This window comes from Epargyreus clarus, unplaced genomic scaffold (assembly GCF_041222505.1).
Source record: "Epargyreus clarus isolate Ecla_fem2 unplaced genomic scaffold, WU_Ecla_fem_2.2 ptg000019l, whole genome shotgun sequence".
NCBI lineage: Eukaryota > Metazoa > Arthropoda > Insecta > Lepidoptera > Hesperiidae > Epargyreus > Epargyreus clarus.
Window position 1 is genome coordinate 2049732 of NW_027332227.1, and position 22811 is coordinate 2072542.

At 34.1% G+C, this 22811-nt stretch overlaps 1 protein-coding gene and 1 pseudogene across 1 annotated transcript in view; both read right to left on the minus strand.

Moving 5' to 3' along the window:
- Nucleotides 1-555: 555 nt before the first annotated feature.
- On the minus strand, nucleotides 556-20353 carry LOC140750273 (uncharacterized; annotated as a pseudogene).
- Nucleotides 20354-21266: 913 nt separating this feature from the next.
- The window catches only part of LOC140750110 (alkylglycerol monooxygenase-like), a 33446-nt gene continuing 31901 nt past the window's right edge, over nucleotides 21267-22811 (minus strand). Inside the window, exon 10 of the mRNA XM_073083474.1 lies at nucleotides 21267-22406. Within this exon, the coding sequence (XP_072939575.1) occupies nucleotides 22146-22406 (261 nt within the window). The 3' untranslated portion in view covers nucleotides 21267-22145. The remainder of the gene's footprint in view (nucleotides 22407-22811) is intronic.

Sequence of the window (22811 nt, forward strand, 5' to 3'; positions counted from 1 at the left end):
GTTACAATAATTAAAAAATGAAATTATAATTACATTCCTTGATAAAATAATTTTGTTTGTTGGCAATCAATTTATGATAGACTTGATGGAAAAAAGTTAAATAATTAGGGGCCTCCACTACTTCGTTACCCAAGGCCTCCAGAACTCCAAATCTGGACCTAGACGTAATATAAGCAAAATAAACTGTTACTAAATTTTTTTATCTGCTTTGTTGTCTTGTCTCAACCCATTGTTGTCTGTCGCACGGGTTTCCTATGAAAGTGAGAGGAGCTTAGGTCAAAGACCACTGCACTCTACTGCGAATTGGTAGATTCCACACATTTTTGGTAACTTTTTGCAAATAAGAAGAAAATCTATACATCGGAGTGTATAGATTTTCTCAAGATATTTTCCTTCACCATCGTACAAGTGATAATTACGAAATTGGGGTCCACTGATTAAGAGGTCGAGTTTCGACTACTAGGCTAGGCTGTCACTACTTATACCTTAATACACTGTAACTGTCATTTTTTAATAATTACATTTGTTTCATATGATAAAAGAGATTTCATAACAAACTTTTCTTGATTTTTTAAACTATGGTTTTCAATACTAAATTTTAAAATGTCTTTGGTTATATATTATTATTCCACATTTGCTCTTAATTTAATTTGGTTTAATTCATTAGATTCGCTGACATGTGTTGTTTCATCTGTAAAAAAGGAAATAATATAAATATACAACGTTTATGTATAAAGGTATGCTAAGATTAGTTGCGCCAGGAGTTCCATCTTAATATAATAGTAATGAAACTGTGATATGAAGTTTGTGTCTGTTGATATGAAGTTTGACTCAAATCTTAATAATAAATTTAGATTATGATTTGAGTCCGAATATCTTTATATTTATTTCTGTGTAGGTCCATGTGACCCACAGAAGAAATACTCGCAGAAAAAACAATTTTAGAATGATTACCGTACCTGATTTTCCTAATATTTCTCCTCTGAAATAGTTAAGGATAGACTTCCTCTTGAAGGTAAATATTATTATGACCATTGTCATAATTAGACAAACTAGTGAAATGGCAATGATCCAGTTGTAATTCCTGGAAATCGGCAAAAATATATATATATGAGATATGTATATTAATAATGTTTATTATCATTTAGGAAATGATAAATAATAACATGTTTAGTTCATACTGTGCTCATATAACAGCATTATAACATTATACTCGTATATTCTCGTTTGTATATAAATGTCCTTCTATTGTAATGATAATATAAGATAATGTTTAGAAATACGGTAGATGTACTGGCACTGTTAAAGTAATGATGTAATAATAAATATAGGAAACGCATTTGTTAGTAAAGACATGAAAGTCTAATCTCAACTTCCTTGGAACTGATTTTTGGAAATTTCTATCTTACTACATTGCATTTCTACAAAACATCTGTGGATAAAAATAACTTTATATTTTTAACATTGCCGTGGCTTTTCTGTATTGTTCTCTAAACTTGTTGGCACGATGCACTGGCCCTTGGAGACCGTAAGGATCCTATTTATTCATTCGATACTTGCCATCCATAACCATAAATTTGAAAAGTAAAACAAAATTCATTTTTAAATTCTAAGTATTCATGTGATTAAAAATTGACTTACATGTCCTGTTGGTTTTCACTCTTCATATTTTCAACATCACCATTCCATCTCTCTGTTGTGTACGTATTTTCATAATCAGTTTGTTGGGTATTTTTGTCTTTGTCGTATTCAATTTCGTTTTGATTAAAATTGGTATTAGATAAACTTGTATTTTTAGTAACACAGTTGGTGACTTCGCATATATTATTCGAATCTGTACAATTGTCGCATTCGCAACTTTTCCCGTCAATTGTTGTTTTTATAGGTTCATATGGAGAATTACAGACACACTCATTTGGTGAAATGCACGAACCATGGCAGTTTTTACATTGAGGTGTACACAATGATCCATTGTTTGACTCATTGAGTCCCGTTAAATTTACTTCATATCCAAAGAAACATTCACATAAATTAGGAGCTATACATGTACCATTTCCACATGAATTGAAGCAGATTGGCCTGCAGTGAAGAAATGAGTTTTTCCATTCCGGTTGATATCCTTTTGCACACACGCACGCGTCGGGTGCTATACATAATGCATTTTCACATCCTTTGGAGCAAAAAGGCTCACATGTGTTACTTGGGGATAAGTGATAACCCGCAAAACATTCACAAATATTAGGTTCAACGCAAGTACCGTTCCCACATACTGGAACGCAAGTGGGTGCACATATACCAAACTTATCTTTATTATATCCATCGTGACATTCGCAAACTTCTGGGCTTGTGCAATTTCCATGATCACATCCATTTGAGCAATGGGGCTCACAATTTCCATAGTCACTAACATTGTATCCAGAAAAACAATCACAAACATTAGGTTCATCGCAAGTGCCATTTACACATGCTGGAGCGCAAATGGGTGCACATTTACCAAACTCATCTTTATCATATCCATCATAACATTCGCAAACTTCTGGGCTTGTGCAATTTCCATGATCACATCCATTTGAGCAATGGGGCTCACAATTTCCATATTTGGTAACATTGTATCCAAAAAGCAATTACAAACATTAGGTTCAACGCAAGTGCCGTTTCCACATGCTGGAGCACAAGTGGGTGCACATTTACCAAACTCATCTTTATCATATCCATCATAACATTCGCAAACTTCTGGGCTTGTGCAATTTCCATGATCACATCCATTTGAGCAATGGGGCTCACAATTTCCATATTTACTAACATTGTATCCAGAAAAACAATCACAAACATTAGGTTTAACGCAAGTGCCGTTTCCACATGCTGGAGCGCAAATGGGTGCACATTTACCAAACTCATCTTTATTATATCCATTATAACATTCACAAACTTCTGGGCTTATACAATTTCCATTAACACATCCATTTGAGCAATGGGGCTCACAATTTCCATAGTCACTAACATTGTATCCAGAAAAACAATCACAAACATTAGGTTCAACGCAAGTGCCGTTTCCACATGCTGACGCGCAAATGGGTGCACATTTAACAAACTCATCTTTATCATATCCATCATAACATTCGCAAACTTCTGGGCTTGTGCAATTTCCATGATCACATCCATTTGAGCAATAGGGCTCACAATTTCCATACTTACTAACATTGTAGCCAGAAAAACATTCACAAATATCAGGTGCAATACACATACCCTTTCCACATGGTACGGTGCAAATTGGTGTGCATTTTCCTAATTCATCTTTTTCATATCCTCTGTTGCATTGGCAAGTCTCAGGCTTAACACAAGTTCCGTAAAGACACCCTGTAGAGCAATACGGCTTACAAATGTTGTTTTCAGATTTCGTGTAATTTTCCCAGCATTTACAAGTGTCTGGCTGTATACATGTTCCATTGATACAAGATTGGCTGCAAACGGGTTTACAAGTGTGGTTTAAATACTTGTAACCGAAGTCACAAGTACAAACGTTAGGTGACGTGCATTTTCCTTTACCGCAGGCGTGTTCACAATAAGGTGCGCATTCATACTTTCTGGTACTACTTCGATAGTAGCCTACGTCACAAGTGCATTGATTAGGCCCAGTGCATGTGCCGTTTATACATGATGGATTGCAAATTGGTCTGCACTTGGGTCTGAAATTGAGAAATAGAACAATATTTCTCAGAATAATATTTTTCAGGTATTTGGACAGTTAAGCGTAAATAATAATTGTCTATTCAAATAGTACAGTCCTTACCGACCTCTACAATTCTATACCCTACTTAAGGGTTGTCCAGATGAAAATGATCGTGGGCCAATACAAACCACAATATAGACCGGAAGGCCGTAAAAACAAATGCCTACTGTAATTTATTTTCACCGCAATTGTAGAAATTGAGAAAAAACGTTGTCCAAGATAATTTTGCTTTATTGTTTCTTTTGCAATCATAGATAAATTACAGATTGAATAGTGATAGCAAATTCTGTTGCTCCGGCGGCATCACGACCACATCTATTTATGATAGATAACAGTAGTGTTTAGTAGTGTTAGGCCCTGCTGTCTTTTGGTATGAAGGGTGTGGTAAGGAAGACGTACTTTTCCGAGGAAATTCACTTTCGTTCTCCGGGGAAGTGGCTCATAGAGTGGCCGACCTCAAGTAGGCTTCTAATCTTATCGGGGGTTTATTGCAGATGTCTAATGGCGGCAGTACTTACCATCAGGTGGACTCAAAGAGTCTCGTCTGCTACTCTAATGTTATAAAAACGATAAATATTTGGTTTTAAACTTACTCGTCATTTGTACGATCATATGCAGTTTCCTGATAACCACTACAGCAAATCTTCTTTGTTCGTTGACTCGTTCTCTGAAAATAACAATTGTGTAATAAAGATAATAATACTTTTTTCCTTATTATCCTCCTTATCCTTATCAACCTATTACTGTTTCAATATTCAGGTCTCCTAGAAGAAGAAGAAGATAATTTAAGTATAGTATATCGCGTTGGACGATTAAGATAGTAGATTGCACACATCATTTAAAATAGTTTTTATTGTACATCTCTTACGCTTCCGGTTGCTTCATGAGAAAAACATCATTACTACCACCTTCGGGTAGAATCCTTCGTGGTTCGATTCCGGCGGCACCATCGCCACACCTATGTCTGTCTTATAACAGCAGTGTTAAGCGCTGCTGTGTTCTGGTTTGAAGGGTGTGGTAAGGGAAACATACTTTTCCGAGGCGTTCCAGCTTAGTCCTCAGGGGTAGCGGCGTATCTGTGGCCGGCCTCCGGTACGAATATCTAATCCTATCTGGAGTCGATTACAGATGTCCATGGGCGGCAGTAGCCACTTACCATCAGGTGGACTGCATGCTCGTCTGCTACTCCATATTATTAGATTAGAGATTAGAGATTTTTTGAGTGTTTTAGTTTTTCGAACGCTGGCACTCCAGAATGAGAGGCGCAATTTCAACAGTGGCAAATCTTCAGGCGAATTGCTCGCTCGTTTACTACTTCTATTTCTTAAACAGTTAGAATTAATTACCAGAGACCATCGGGAGTCTTCTTTGTACCCAATTTTTGTATACGTGCAAGTTTTCAATCCCAAGTAACAACTGTCCGTGTAATATGCTTGATACGTTATGATATACGTTTCTGGGACAAAATGGGAGTACCTGGATAAAAAAAGTCGAATACATGGGCATCTTTGGAAAAAGCAACAAAAATCAAATCAAATCAATTTTTTTATTCAAAATAGGTTCTTTACAGATCACGTTTTGAATATCAATATAATAACCACCACTTCACAAGGTGTTTCGTTATGGAGGAGAAGCGGCGAAAGAAACTCCATAACACACATCTTTTTAAAAAAATGTTTTTTACAATGTTAAACTTAACCTAACGGTACATATGGAGCTGGAACTATTTCAGACCTCACCGTTTTGTCAGTCAAATAATCACTTACTTAGATTATAGTACGCTTTTTACATAGCGTTGTTTAACGACAGGTTTGAACTTTTTTTCTGTGAGATTCAAAATGTGTTCGGGTATTTTATTGTAGTAGCGAATACAGTTAACCATGAAATATCTAGCCACCTTACATAATCTATGTTTAGGAATTGCTAATTTATTTCTATTTCTAGTATCAAACTTATGGTTTTTACTATTTTTTTCAAACATATTAGTGTGTTTTCTTATATACATAATATTTTCATATATGTAATGTCAGTATATATGTATTGACTATGTACCGTCAATCCTTACTTTCCTTACTAATATTATAAATCCGAAAGTAACTCTGTCTGTCTGTCTGGTAGTCTCTTGTTCACGCCTAAACCACTGAACCGATTTTAATGAAATTTTGTACAAAGATAGTCTGAGACCCGAGAAAGGACATATGATAGTTTTTATCCCAGAAGTCCCACGGGAACTAGGGATGGCGATCCTAGATCGATTAATCGGAGAATCGATCTTTTGGACCAAAAAAATCGATTATTTTAATCGATATTAGTAGGGATTAATTCGTAAACTTTGCATTTGATGATTTTTAGCAAAGTTGCTGTCCATGAGCCCACAAAGGTTTCAGAGTTGGTACGACCAATTTTCGCTAGATGGCGCCACTGTCATGGCGAATTTTCAGTTTTATGTATGTTAGTATGTCATATTATTTTCTTTTAAACGCGGGCGAAGCCGCGGGCAAAAACTAGTATATTACTAGTTTCCCACTACACTACACTTCCCTCGGGGACTCACCACGTCGCCGACTATATATTGACCTTATTGCTCTTTTTTGAATAGGAAATATAGGTTCTATGTCAGCAGCACTACCCCACAGCAGAATACCATAAGACATAATTCTGTGAAAGTAACTGAAATAGACAAGCCTAGCAGTGGGTCTAATTCTTCTGACTGCAAGAGCTGCAGTACTAAGTCTGCTGGACAAAGCAGAGATGTGGGGACCCTATTGTAGTTTAGAATCAATGGTTATCCCCAAGAAAACAGTTTCATTGACAGATCGCAAAGTCATGTGGAGCACCATGTAGAGCGATCATCATCCCCGTACTCCTTACATTTGGTAGCATAAATATAATACATTTAGTTTTATTAGAATTTAGGAGTAGTTTGTTTGCATCAAACCAATTCTGAATCAAGCAAAAAAAAAATAAGTTCAAAATTTATTGTCATATTAAAAATTAATGTTACATAATTTATAAATTCAAAATATTACAAATTACAAACAGATTGTATAATGGAAATTATTGAAACGACTGTTACAAAAAAATAATTCCGCGACCTGAAACGTTTTTGATTCTAAATATGATCAAAAATCATAAGTTATACAAAAGAAGAAACAATTATCAAAATCTTAATTTAACGTATTAATTATGCCACTTATATGTTACACATTGGTAATGTACTCACGTTTCTGTTGTGGTACAAAATGTAGAAAGTGTTGGAATACACTGATAAATAATTATACACAAGCATAACCCATATTTAAGGGACATTTTCACATAAAAAAAATTCAGCAATTTTGATTGGACGTTCAATACGCCGGGCAACTATTGACTCAGTGGAATAAAAATATTAATAATCGATTTGTTAATATATACTTTCCGTAGGTATATATTACGTTGACCATGACAGACCGCAACGTGTGGATATTGATTTTAATGGAAATTCCATCCCCGTTTAAGATAGTAAGGGTAAGAAAAGGAAAACCATCGCACCGCACAAAGGCACCACCATTTATAACGGAACGTTTTATCAACAAAATACTAACACTATCAATCGATTCTTTTGACATCTTATACCGCTCCCGCTTATTTCTGTGTTCATGAAACTGTCATATGGCATAAGTATCAGGTGTTTCAAATCCCTTTCAGCCGTTTTGAAGGCAAAACAGCAAGCTCACATTTGGTCTTTTGTCCGTAAAGCGTGGATAGGTTGATTATAATAATGGAGGTTTGTGGAAGAGGTTAAGAATTGGCCAAGTGCAAGTCAAACTCGCACACGGAGTTTTTCCTACCAGCAACATTTTTTTGTATTTGTTATTAAGCAGCAATTGAAGTAAAAAGTTTGGAAAATCCAAAAGTGCACGACTCATAATGCTCATTTAATTATGAAATATAAAAAAAAAAAACTTAAGTCGTTCAAAATTAATTGCCGAAAAAACAGCTGTAGTAGGAAGAAGGTACTGCACAAGCGCCCCTGGTGGAATAAATGTACATAATATCTATAGATATACAGCCTTGTAGTTTTCCTTTTTTATTAATTGCAATTAAACGATACTGAATTAATTTATCATTCGCATTCAGTGACCTACAATCGTCGATTAGAATTTAAAAAAAAAAAAAATAACTCAAATGATGGATTTTTTCACAAGTTACAGTGTTTTCAGGTTTCACACATGACGGACAGGAAAATTTTTTGACCTATTTTGGTGTTTTTTTCCAATTCTATTGCAGTAAATCAATTTTTAAAAAGTATGGAATTAATCTCCATTAAATTATCTCGACAATAGTATGCAAAATATCTTGATTCCGTGAACTATCAAGGCTATAATAATAAAAATAGCCGCCAAAATGAAGCGAAAAAAATTTTTCGATCGTAAAGCACTCTCTGATGCTTCGCATCATGAGTCGTGCAATACATTGTAAAAAATTGAACTGTCCACGTATTACGGTTCAACAGATAGATCCCTGTGACAAACGGACAGACAGCGTAGGCTTCCATTTTTACCCTTTGGGTACGGAACCCTAAAAATGTAGTTTTAATATTTGATCCCCATGATATCCCAACAAAGAATAAATATATCCTGAGAGTTTTATCACCTTTATGTCCTCACTTTTAATTGATTCATATGCATAATTAATATCTAATGTAATATGTGAATGATCTATCATCATGACATGACTAATCGCAGCTTCCGTTCTGTGTTGGTAGATAGATATGCTAAGCCAATATAGTCAATATACTACGATAGAGACACAATAGAGAGTACTTCGACAGTCCCTACGTACATGAAGACATGTTAAAAATTGCACTTTCACTTCTATCGGTCTTCACCGATAGAAGTGAAAGTGCGGTCTTCACCGCATTTAAATTCATTCGGTATTCTGCATCATCAACTCAGAATGAAACGAAACATCCTCATTTTTGCACTATCCTCGTTCACTCTCGCCCCACTTACAACACTATTCTCTCACCCCTCTTGTAAAAAAATCGATGAGCTTCCACGTAGGTTGAGCTAATTCACATGTTCTATAGTTAAATAGGTATTTCACAACAGTAAATATAATATGTTAATTTAAGAAACAATCTATCTAAGAAATGGATTTACGGTTCGTTATGGTTAGTTTCTACTAAATCCACTAAAAATCGTATTTTCGTGCGCTCCTCCGTTAATTGATTCTTCAATATGATATAGACCGAAAATCTGTTAGTTTACTATGCAACCAAATTAAATACCAAAAAAAGGCTAAATTTTATAAATTTATTTCATATTCTTATTATTCATTATATCATTATTATTATTAAACCTATTGGCACATTAACTTGTCGTTCTTTAGAGGGTTTGGAGCAACAAAGGAGAAAAAACATTATTTTCGATTCGTGGAGTTATCGAGGTTCGACACACAAAAATTCTAATGTCTTATTTTGTATATACTCATACTCACGAGTGGTTACGCGTCTTTGATAGGCTTCAGGTAAAACCCCCAATCTATATGGACTTGGTTAGTGATCCTTATGGTCGGCAGTGACTACTTTCCTACATTCCTTACATCCTCGTTTCCTAATTTTATAATTAAAGAAAACAGACGATAATATCTTCTATGTTATGGTTACTTTCGATTAAACTGAAAGACAATCACCTGTATTGATAGCGCGTGCCTTCATATATTCATCCCGCAAAATTTTATACTCATAGGATCTTCTAAACTGTAAGTCCAATTTACATGCTATAAAGATCAAATTTTATTTACATTAAACGCTTGCTTTTTAAAACAATTCATTTTGATAAGGATTAATATTTGGTATCTAATAAAACCATTTTAATATGAACGTTATTGTTGTCTTCTTTTTAAATCATAAAAATAGTTATTGTGAAGTACGCAATATAGATAGACACAAGTAATTAATTTAAAAAATCAAACACCCGACTGCACCAAAAAGGCTAAAGTAGAATTTCCAAAAGCAGTGAAATACGTATTTCATTATTTTTATCCAGAAAGCCAATACAAAGATTCATAGTAGGTGTCTGCTTCAAAAACAAAAGATGTTCAAACGATATTATCCTATTTTATTCTAGTGCTCATTTACGCTATATAAAGAACCTATGTGTAAAATTCCAGCAAGCATAAGTTCAGCGGTTTCCATTTGCGTTGACCTCTGGCACAGCAACTCACTCATTTAGTCAGACAGTCATCTCGATGTGTATATATTGGGTTGTTCGGAAAGTCATTTCGTTTATTTTTGTGAAAATGAAAGACAATTTTCTTATAATGAACAAATATTTTATAAAATTATATATTGGCCATTTTGACCCAACACCATAAACCATCTTTCTGGTAGGAGCGTGATTCCACGTTCTTCATTTGTTTGGTCGATTCTTGCAAAAAACTGTTGCAGGTGATTTTTGACCTCTTTATTTCAAGTAAAGATTTTACTGTCCAAAAAATATTTCAGTGATCGGAAAAAATAATAATCGGAAAGCGCCAGATCTGGAGAATATGGTAGGTGTGGTAGAGTAACTTATTCGCTTCAAAAATGGATCATTTTCGTGACGTTTCGGGAGCAGATCATAGACGTCGACGCGACGACGCAAATTTTTCATCGTGAGAAATCGGGGGACTCATATATCGAACTTCAAGCTTAAATCCAGACCTTAGCAGATCATAGACGTCAACGCGACGACGCAAATTTTTCATCGTGAGAAATCGGGGGACTCATATATCGAACTTCAAGCTTAAATCCAGACCTTAGCAGATCATAGACGTCAACGCGACGACGCAAATTTTTCATCGTGAGAAATCGGGGGACTCATATATCGAACTTCAAGCTTAAATCCAGACCTTAGCAGATCATAGACGTCAACGCGACGACGCAAATTTTTCATCGAGAGAAATCGGGGGACTCATATATCGAACTTCAAGCTTAAATCCAGGCCTTTCAAGTGGTCATAAACGGTTTATTTCCATAAATTTAAACTCTGGCCGCATTTTGCATTACCTAATGCCTTTATCAGCCTTAATCGGCCTACCAGAACGTGGTGCATCTTCGAGTTCAAAATTACCGGACCTAGATTTTGTAAACCAGTTCTGCCACTGGCGTACTGACAGCACATCTTCTCCATACCCATTAGTTATTTTTTTTCTGACTTGAACAGTATTTTTACCTTTTCTATAGTAAAAAAGTAAAATATGACGGAAATGCTGCTTATTGCTCTCCATATTTAAAAGGGCACCCACCAAAAACTATTGCATAAAATCAATTGAAATTATTCTCACACAATCCTTGCTATATCAGCTGTAAAAACATGTAATGACAATGCGACTTAAGTGTGAAGTTAGCTGTGAAAAAATACAATTAAATCCTCTATCGGGAAAAAACGAAATGACTTTTCAAACGACCCAATATGTACTAGCTGCCCCGGCAAACGTTGTGTTGCCATATAAATAAAAAAATGTTAAGGGCGAACAACCCTTATCACTTAGGAGTAAAAAAATAGATAGAGGCCGATTCTCAGACCTACTGAATATGTATATAAAATTTGGTGAAAATCGGTGAAGACGTTTCGGAGGAGTACGGTAACTAACATTGACACAAGAATTTTATATATAAGATATATTATATAATGTATGAGTAATCTACTCTTAATTTTCTTTATTTCAACACCCTACTATCGAGTAGGGTGTTTGGTTATTTTTTTTAAAACGTGTTACTATTTCGCGAGAAAAATTCACCATTTACGGTCTATAAAATATATGACTTCAGTAATTCAAAGTTTCGGTCATTATTTTACCTCGTTAGAGGTAGAATTTCATTATTTTTAACCAACAAGCCTGATACAAAATTTCATAGTGTTTGCTTCAAAATTGACGGTTGTTCAAATAAACTTTTAAACCTTATTTAACCCTCTACGGGGTTGATTTTTCGGAGGGGGATAAATAAGTGCGTCCTTGTTCCTATCCAGAAAGCCAAATACAAAATTTCATAGCAGTTGCTTCAAAATTAAAGGATTTCAAAAAAACTGTTTTTCCCTATTTTACCCTCTTAAGGGTAGAATTTCCAAAAGGCCTTCCTTAGTACTTATTCACGCAATATAGAAAACCTATGTGCAAAATTTCAGAACTGTAAGGTCCTTAGTTTAGGCTGTACGTTGATTTCTGAAAAATGAAAAAGTCATTTAGTTAGTCAGTCAGTCAGTCACCTTGCTGTTTTATATATATACAAATATGTTTTTATAATCTCCGTTTAATTTCCTTTCATTTGATACCCTACTCGATAGGTTCGGTTAACTTTTTTTTTTAAATGTGTTACTATTTCGCGCCAAAAATCCGCTATTTTCATTTTTTTTTTACTAATACCTATCTAAGGACACTCGGGTCATTGAGAAAAATGTAATGACACCTTAACTGTTGAAATTCATCCAGCCGTTTGTTAGATCGGATCAAATAAAGAAAGACAAACATACAAGATACGCGCGAAAAACATAACCCTTCCTTGGCAGTCGGGTAATAAATAATATGTCTATCTTTGTCTATCTGGCATATTATGCCATTGCGGACTTCCTTGTAAACCTTTTTAAGGTGTACAATACTGTAGAACATTATTTTCATTTATCTTGTAGGGTTCCGCCAGCGCTAGCAATGTAAGCCCAAAAAATTTGTTTATTTCCGAAATCTGTAAAATTATCAGTGTTTTTTCTAGTTTGTTATTATACATACAAACCTTACTGTTGAATCGCTCTGTCTATTAAAATTAGCGCATCAAAATCCGTTGTGTAGTTTTAAATTTTATGTAGTTTGATGATAGTGATACGGCTTTAGATTGACCATACGCTGATGCCTATATAAGATTTTTCTTTAAATAATAATATGATGTAAGTACTTTACATCATATTATTATTTAAAGTATACAAATAACAAGTATAACAATTACAGGGAATAAGGGTCCTAAATGCGGATATCTATACTTGTCGTTTTGTACGATGTTTTAAAATGCGCGCCACTCGGCGTGAACGCGGTCATGTCTGATTTAACTTCATTCACGCGGAATTCCCCAATCAACAACATGTCTGATGCTTGTTCGAAAGGTGGAATAAATATTGTGATAAAATTGAGTTGTGTGATTTTAAGATACAAGTATTCATAACATTATAAGATTACTGTAAAACATGAATAACAGTAGATCACAGTTGTTAGAGCATAATGCAAACTCCACAAGCAATCTTAGGATGTTTAAAATATTTTTTTGAAAATACATATTTACTAAAATTCCGTTTAAAAAAACATGTTTCCTTCTCTAACTTTCTGAAGCTAGAACAACATTATAAAAAATATTCTTAGTAGTCAACAGATTATTATTTCTAGAGAGGTTTGAACATTAATTACGCTCTCCTGTAAACTTCCGTTTTTGACATGTCGCTTTATACGAGTACGTAGGGACCATAGATAATATATTATAGCGAAAAAAATCCAAGTCTATGGTAGGGACCGTCAACTTTGGCTGCGGTAGTTTTAGGTCCACCGCGCTGACGAACTTTTGTGTTATAAAAAATAAGAAAAAAGAAACACAATATTTGTTTATTAAGTTGTATTTAGTATCAATAACTTTATTTTAATTTAAGTATATAAAAATAATATGAATAGAAAGAAATAAATTATACAAAAAATATAAAATATTCTCACTTTCTTTTATTATTCTACTTTTTATTTATACCTACTTACATATATTATTTAAAATTTCATGCTTACATTATTTTACGTATTTATTTTTACAATTACGAAGAAAAATAAAATTATCTACAAATTGATTACAGGTTTAACCGACTTCCCAAAGGAAGAGAGGTTATCTTTTTGTCGCGTATTTTTTCATTCAATACTATGAGAGTGATTATTTTTAATTTCAAATGTATTGAAAAGATTAGATTTTTGATGTCAATTTGAAAATATTTTGAAATTATCATTAGATATCGAATCTTAATTGTGGTATAAGTAAAATAATGTGTCTAAAATATCTATTATACTTTTGTAAATCATTGCATACTATATATGGCAGTGAGCATTTTTTTAGTATTATGTAATTAAATATTAATAACAATGACGCTCTACCTTGTTATCTCTCGCACGGGTTTCCTCAGAGTGAGGAGCTAAAGCCAAAGTCCACCGCTGGTCTACTGTAAATTGGTAGACTTTGTAGATTATCTCATGATATTATCCTCCATCATAGTACGAGTGATAATCGAACTTCAGATCGCCTGATTAAAAGGTCGAGTTTCAACTACTAGGCTATAATAAATACTTATAATACTGACCTCACTGCTTATAAAACACTCTAACTGATATTTTTCAATAATTACATTTCGTTTCATTTCATAAGAAAAGATTTCATAACTTATCGATTTCTAATACTACAAATGGTTACAATACTAAATTTAAAAATGGCTTTGGTTATATATTATTATTCCACATTTGTTCTTAATTGAATTTGATTTAATTCATTAGATTCAGTGACATGTGTTGTTTCATCTGTAAAAAAGAAAATAAAAAAGGTACATATATGTAAAGGTATGGTAACAGTTGTGCAAGTTAGTTTTGGAGATACGAGTATAATAGCAACGAAACTGTGGCTAACTTGTACTTCAAGTATGACTCAAATCTTAATAATAAATTTAGATGCTTATGCTTTGAGGCCGAATATTAGTAAGTATATTTATCCCTGTGTAGGTATATGTCACTCACAGAAGGTATACTCGCAGAAAATATAAATTTAGAATGATTACCGTACCTGACACCATATATTTTTCTCTTCTAAAACAGTTGAAGATAGACTTCTTCTTGAAGGTGAATATTATTATGATTATTGTCATTATTAGACACACTAGTGAAATGGCAATGATCCAGTTGTAATTCCTGGAAATCCGCAGAAATGATTATATAACATAGGTATATTAATAATGTTGCTTGTAATACGTGATATAATAAATAATTCTATGTTTTGGACTTATATTGTGCTTATTTTAACGATATTATGACATGTAATATTCCTTTAAAATGTAAGTGTCCTTCTATTGTAATGATAGTACAGGATAAAGTTTAGAAATACGTTAATGTAGATGTACTGGCATTGTTAAAGTGATCACTAATAAACATAGTAAATGTATTTATTAGTAAAGACATGAAAGTCTTGTCTCAACTTCCTTGAAAATGATTTTTTGAAATCCCTTTCTTAGTATAACATTTCTACGAAACATCTGTGGAAAAGAATAACTTTATATTTTCTAACATTGCTGTGCCTTTTCTGTATTGTTTTCTAAACTTGTTGGCACGATGGCTACTACTAGCACTATGGCTCTTGGAGATGACCCGTAAGAATCCTATTAATTCATTCGATACTTGCCATCCATAACCATAAATATTGAATAGTAAAACAAAATTCATATTTAAATTCTAAGTATTCATATGATTAAAATTGTCTTACATAGCATGTTGGTTTTCACCCTTCCTATTTTCAACATCACCATTCCATCTCTCTGTTGTGTACGTATTTTCATAATCAGTATGTTGGGTATTTTTGTCTTTGTCGTATTCAATTTCGTTTCGATTAAGATTGGTATTATATAAACTTGTATTTTTAATAACACAGTTGGTGACTTCGCATATATTATTTGAATCTGTACAATTGTCGCATTCGCAACTTTTCCCGTCAATATTTGTTTTTATGGGTTCATATGGAGGATGACAGACACACTCATTTGGGGAAATGCACGAACCATGGCAGTTTTTACATTGAGGTGTACACAATGATCCATTGTTCGATTCATTGAGTCCCTTTAAATTTACTTCATATCCAAAGAAACATTCACATAAATTAGGAGCTATACATGTACCATTTCCACATGAATTGAAGCAGATTGGCCTACAGAGAAGAAATGAGTTTTTCCATTCTGGTTGATATCCTTTTGCACACACGCACGTGTCGGGTGTTATACATAATGCATTTTCACATCCTTTGGAGCAAACAGGCTCACATGTGTTACTTGGGGATAAGTAATAACCCGCAAAACATTCACAAATATTAGGTTTAACGCAAGTACCGTTTCCACATGCTGGAGTGCAAGTGGGTGCACATATACCAAACTCATCTTTATCATATCCATCATAACATTCGCAAACTTCTGGGCTTGTGCAATTTCCATGATCACATCCATTTGAGCAATGGGGCTCACAATTTCCACTTTTACTAACATTGTATCCAGAAAAACAATCACAAACATTAGGTTCCACGCATGTACCGTTTCCACATGCTGGAGCACAAATGGGTGCACATTTACCAAACTCATCTTTATCATATCCATCATAACATTCGCAAACTTCTGGGCTTGTGCAATTTCCATTATCACATCCATTTGAGCAATGGGGCTCACAATTTCCATATTTGGTAACATTGTATCCAAAAAAACAATTACAAACATTAGATTCAACGCAAGTGCCGTTTCCACATGCTGGAGCACAAATGGGTGGACATTTACCAAACTCATCTTTATCATATCCATCATAACATTCGCATACTTCTGGGCTTGTGCAATTTCCGTGATCACATCCATTTGAGCAATGGGGCTCACAATTTCCATATTTGCTAACATTGTATCCAGAATAACAATCACAAACATTAGGTTCAACGCAAGTGCCGTTTCCACATGCTGGAGCGCAAATGGGTGCACATTTACCAAACTCATCTTTATTATATCCATTATGACATTCACAAACTTCTGGGCTTATGCAATTTCCATGATCACATCCATTTGAGCAATAGGGTTCACAATTTCCATACTTACTAACATTGTAGCCAGAAAAACATTCACAAATATCAGGTCCAATACACATACCCTCTCCACATGGTACGGTGCAAATTGGTGTGCATTTTCCTAATTCATCTTTTTCATATCCTCTGTTGCATTGGCAAGTCTCAGGCTCAACACAAGTTCCGTAAAGACACCCTGTAGAGCAATACGGCTTACAAATGTTATTTTCAGTTTTCGTGTAATTTTCCCAGCATTTACAAGTGTCTGGCCGTATACATGTTCCATTGATGCAAGATTGGCTGCAAACGGGTTTACAAGTGTGGTTTAAATACTTATAACCGAAGTCACAAGTACAAACGTTAGGTGACGTGCATCTTCCTTGACCGCAGGCGTGTTCACAATAAGGTGCGCATTCATACTTTCTGGTACTACTTCGATAGTAGCCTACGTCACAAGTGCATTGATTAGGCCCAGTGCATGTGCCATTTATACATGATGGACTGCAAATTGGTCTGCACTCGGGTCTGAAATTGAGAAATAGAACAATATAGAATAGGTATTTGGACGGTTAAGCGTAAATAATAATTGGCTATTCTTTACAATTCTTACCGACCTCTACAATTTGATACCCTTAAGGGCTGTCCAGATCAATAGGATCTTGGGCCAATACTAATCACTGACTGGAAGGCCGTAAAAATAAATGCCTACAGTAATTTATTTTCACCACAATTGTAGAAATTGAGAAAATAAGTTTGCTCATTAAATTTTGCTATCCCAAAAATCTGCTCACTTCGGCTACCTACTCAGTGCACCCTGTGTGCAAGAAGAGAAACTTACACGAAGAGTTTGAATATAATGCATCAGGTTGGATTTTTATCCTTAATGCACACATTAGGACACATCTTTGAATTGTATAATTAATAACTTTGTTGTTTTGTTTTTGTAATCAATTAAAGATTTAATGTTGGTAGAACCTTCTGTAGTTGGACTCCGGCGGCATCAACGGCACTCTTAATTCTGCCTAATGACAGCAGTATAAGGCGTTGCTGTCTATTTGTTTGAAGGATGTGAGTTTGTTTGAAGAGAGACATACTTTTCCGAGGCATTCCATCTTCGTCTCAAGTAGTAATCTAATCTTATTTGGGGTTAATTATAGATGTCCAAGGGCGGCAGTAGCTATTTGCGATCAATTGGACTGCTTGCTCGTTTGCTACTCCAATATTATAAAGAAGACAAATATATATATTTTTAAACTTACTCGTCATTTGTAAAGTCATATGTAGTTTCCTGATAACCAGTACAACAAATCTTCTTTGTTCGTTCACGTGTTTCCTGAAAATCATAATTGTGTAACAAAAGTAATACTTTTAAAAAAAAATTCACCTATTACTGTTCCAATACTGGACACATGTATCAGAATGAGTAGGTATTTAAGCATAATCCCTAATTTGAACTTGATTACGAATTGTTGTGTAGAGTTGAGCCTTGTATAATATAAGTTAGGTTAAGCTTATTATTTAGTGAGTCATAATAAAGTTTTCATCAAATCAAGACACCTCTCAATATATCAGGAACCGGCTTAAACATTACATGGCGATCCTCGGTCAAGATATCTAACTTATATTACACAAGGCTCAGCACTACACCACACGAATAATTAAATGTGCTTATATAGGTAGAATTCTAATCCTGATATTCCAGTGTGAGAGACAGAATTTCTACAGTGGCAAGTAACCTTCAGGTGAATAGCGCGTTATTTTACAATTTCTATTTCTTAAAAAGTAAGAATTATACCTCAGACCAGTAGGAGTGTGTCTTGTATGCAGTTTCTTTCTTTGTGCAAGTGAAAATTCCGTAACAACGTTTCGTGTAAGATACTTCATACGGTGTGCTATACGTTTTCTTGACAGGAACCTTGTACCTGCATAAAAAATACATGGTGAGCCTTGGAAGCTGTAAAAAAATTAATGCATCCTACTTCTTACAGTTCCTACTAATATTATAAAAGCGAAAGTTTGTGAGGATGGATGGATGTGTGTTGCTTCTTGTAGTAAACACTGCAAAGCTGCATTTCAATAAAACTTACCAATAATATAGTTTGTATATCAAAATAACATATCGATGGGTCCTATGTTTATGGGCCAAACTAACAATTCGGCCAGTTTGACTTTATCGACATAATGAATCAAGTGAGCTATTAAAAAAGAAGATTTCTGCATAGAATCACGATTTTTTATTACAATATAAAAACATATGTAACATGAATTTTAACGTACAAGATCCTAAGAGTAGTTAGAGACTTACACTACTACGCACTTGGTCAGCGCGGTGAACTATGGCCTAACCGTTCTTATTATTTTGTCAGTACGTAATCATAGCGGACCAAACACGAATAATAATCAAAATATAATGGGAAATTATAAAACGATCGAATAAAAAAAAACTTAACGACTGATGATGACATACTGTTTTAATAACATGTGCGACTACATTTCTAAGTGACCGACTGGAAATATAAAGAGGCACTTTAGTATTAAGATAGATTAGGTTTTTCTAATTGAATTGGTTAGGTTAGGTTGGAACATATAAGACAATATAAAACTAAGCAAGCAGGGCGCGGCAGCGCCCTGCGAGCGGGTGGGCCCAATCTGTATGAATTCAGACCTTACCTTTATTCATACCTTACATTTACTTATTATAATATTTTTCAAAGTGGGTTTTGTATTCATAGTATAAAATGCTGCTCAGTATTAAAAACAAAACATTTGCTAAATATTGAATAAAACGCAGGACGAAATATTTACACTTTGACAAATATTAGATCGCTCAAATATATCGAAGCTACTCATTTCGTATTTTAAGGAACTCACATTAATGTTTGTAAGTTGCTGTTCTGTTGATTTCTCGTCACTCGCAGCCAGTCGCTCACTTAGTAATACTATAACCAAAATTCATTATTTTTGTCATTCAAAACTTTTATTTGCAGTCACTCATTTAAATACTACCCAAATATAATAATTTCTCCTCATTTACTTATCATATGTGATTCCATGAAGCTTGTTTATTTTTTGCATCATTTGTGGATTTCCCTGCTCTGAAACGTTTTTTATTTTAAATAGTATCATAAATATACATAAAAAATATTAACCTCAACGTTCGGTTTCTTCAAAAAACCTGTTTTACGTATTAATAAGGCACACTACTCACGTTTCTATGGTGGTACAAATTTTAGAATGCGTTGGAATACATTGATAAATAACTATGCACAAGTATAAACTATATTTAATGAACATTTTCGCAAATTTGTCAGCAATTTTGATTGTACATTTAATGCGTTGGACGACTAATGACTCAGTGGAACAAAAATAATTGATAATAATTTTGTTAATATATATTTAGTGTAGGCATATATTACGGTGACCATGACCAATCGCAACGTGTGGATATTGATTTTAATGGAAATTCCATCCCCGATTAAGACAGTAAGGGTAAGAAAAGCAAAACCATCGCACCGCATAAGGGCACCACAATTTATATCGGAACGTTTTATTAACAAAATACTAATTCTATCAATCGATTCTTTTGACATATTACACCGCCTCCGCTTTCATTATGTGTTCATGAAACTGTCATATGCCATAAGTTTTTATCCGGTGTTTCATATCCCTTCAAGCCGTTTTGAAGGTAAAACAGCAAGCTCACATTTCGGCCTTTTGTCCGTAAAGCGTGGATAGGTTAATTATAATAACGGAGGTTTATGGAAGAGGTAAAAAATTGCTCAAGTGCAAGTCAAATTCGCACACGGAGGTTTCAAGCAGCAATTAATATACCTATTGCGGTTCAGGAAATAGATCCCTGTAACAAACGGACAGACAGCGTAGGCTTGGAATATGCTTCCGTTTTTACTCTTTGGGAACGGAACCCTAAAAATGCAGTTTAAATATTTGATCACCATAATATCCCAATAAAGAATATTAATTAAGTAAATCCTGAATTAATTAAATATTATTAAATAATAGCTTTACCACCTTTATGTCCTCACTTTTAATTCATTCATATGCATAATTAATATAATATCTCACGTAATATGTAAATTATCTATAATTATGACATGACTAATCACAGCTTCCGTTTTGTGTAGGTATATATTATACTACGATATGACGTAGGTACAATAGATAGTACTTCGCCGGTCCTTTCGTTTTAAAAAAGCGCGCCCCTCGGCGTGAACGCGGTCATGTCTGACTTAACTTCATTCACGCGGGATTCCCCAATCAACATGTCTGATACTTGTTCGAAAGGTGGAATAAAAATTTATGATAAAATTCTTATGTGATTTTAAGATACAAGTATTCATAACATTATAAGATTACTGTAAAACATGAATAATAGTAGATCAAAGTTATTGGTGCATATTGCAAACTCCACAAACAATCTTAGGATGTTTGAAGTATTATTTTGAAAAAATTAACTAAGTATTTACTTAAATTCCGTTTAAAACATAAACATATGAACATTAATTGCTCCTATAAATTTCCGTTTTTGACATGTCGCTTTATACGAGTACGTAGGGACTATTAATATATCGTAGCGAAGAAATTCTAAGTCTATGGTAGGGACCGTCGACTTTGGCAGCGGTAGTTTTAAGTCCACTGCGCTGACCAACTTTTGTGTTATAAAAAATAAGAAAAAAATGATACACAATATTTGTTTATTAAGTTGTATTTATTATTATTTTATTTTAATTCAAGTATATAAAAATAATATGAATATCAAGAAATAAATTATACAAAAATTAAAAAGAAAAATATAAATTATTCGTTGGCACTTTCTTTATAAACTATTTATTTACCGTCTATTGTTATTCTACTTTTTATTTATACGTACGTAATAAATTTGTAGACAATTTTATTTTTATTACGAATAAAAATAAAATCGTCTACAAATTTATTACAATTTTACATGCAACATAATGAAAGTGATTATTTTTTATTTCAAATGTATTGTAAAGATATCAAAATATCTGGTGATAATTTGAAAACATTTTGGAATTACCATTAGATATCGACTTGTATCTGGTTAATGATGGTTTAAGTGAAATATTGTGTCTAAAATATCAATTTTACATTTTGTAAAATCATAGTATACGTATGGCAGTGAGGATTTTTTAATTATAATGTAATTAAATATTAATAACAATGACACTTATTGTTTCTTATAAACTATTGATCTGACCATAACACCTTATTCTAATTATTTATCTTTTGGCACTTAGTCGGTAATACACTTAACCGATGAGTAATTAATATATCTATTAGATACCTACTTACAAATAAACAAACGAATTTTAATGGAATATTTGAATGACTACCTCATTGACACTATTCCGACATTAAAATTTAAAACAAACACTTTTAACATACAATATACCTTTAAGATATTGTTTGAGAACTCTCAGGCAAAGAGGTTTTTCACTGTGTTTTATTTACACTTTAAAACTGTTAAATTCTTTACTTCACGAGTTACTCTGTTTTCGTGTCCAAACATTTATTATAAACATCGTTAACACTAATCAGTCTGACACGTTATTCCACTTTACTCTTCTTTATTTCCAGGAGTTTCAAGGTGTGAAGGCACCAGAACATGGCGGAAACCACATAGACGACTTGGAGTACAGGCATCGCTGGGCTGGTGGAGGAGATGCTTCTGGCGAGGAAGGCCAGCGCTGAACACCGCAGTACTTCCAGCATGGGTGCGTATTGCGAGTTGTCGAATAGCATCCCGATGACGGTGAGGGATGCGATGATGTACAGCACGAAGATCAACACCGAGATCGGAGTCATGCCCTGTGGAAGAAAAATTTGTTATGGTCATATGGTATTTTTTATATAACGGACATGTGTTAACCGACTTCAAAAAAGGAGGTTCTGTATTCGACCGATGTGTATATGTATGTAAGATAGTTTGTCCGCGAATTTCTAAAAATCTACACATCTTTTGAAGGTGGTAGAATCTTTTGTGGTTCGACTCCGGCGGCGCCAGCGCCACACCTATTTCTACCTAATAACAGCAATGTTAGGCGCTGCTGTGTTCCGGTTTGAAGGGTGTGGTAAGGGAGACAGACTTTTCCGTGGCGTTCCAGCTTAGTCCTCAGGGGTAGCGGCGCATCTGTGACCAACCTCAGGTAGGAATATCTAATCCTATTACAGATGTCCATGGGCGGTAGTAGCCACTTACTATTAGGTGGACTG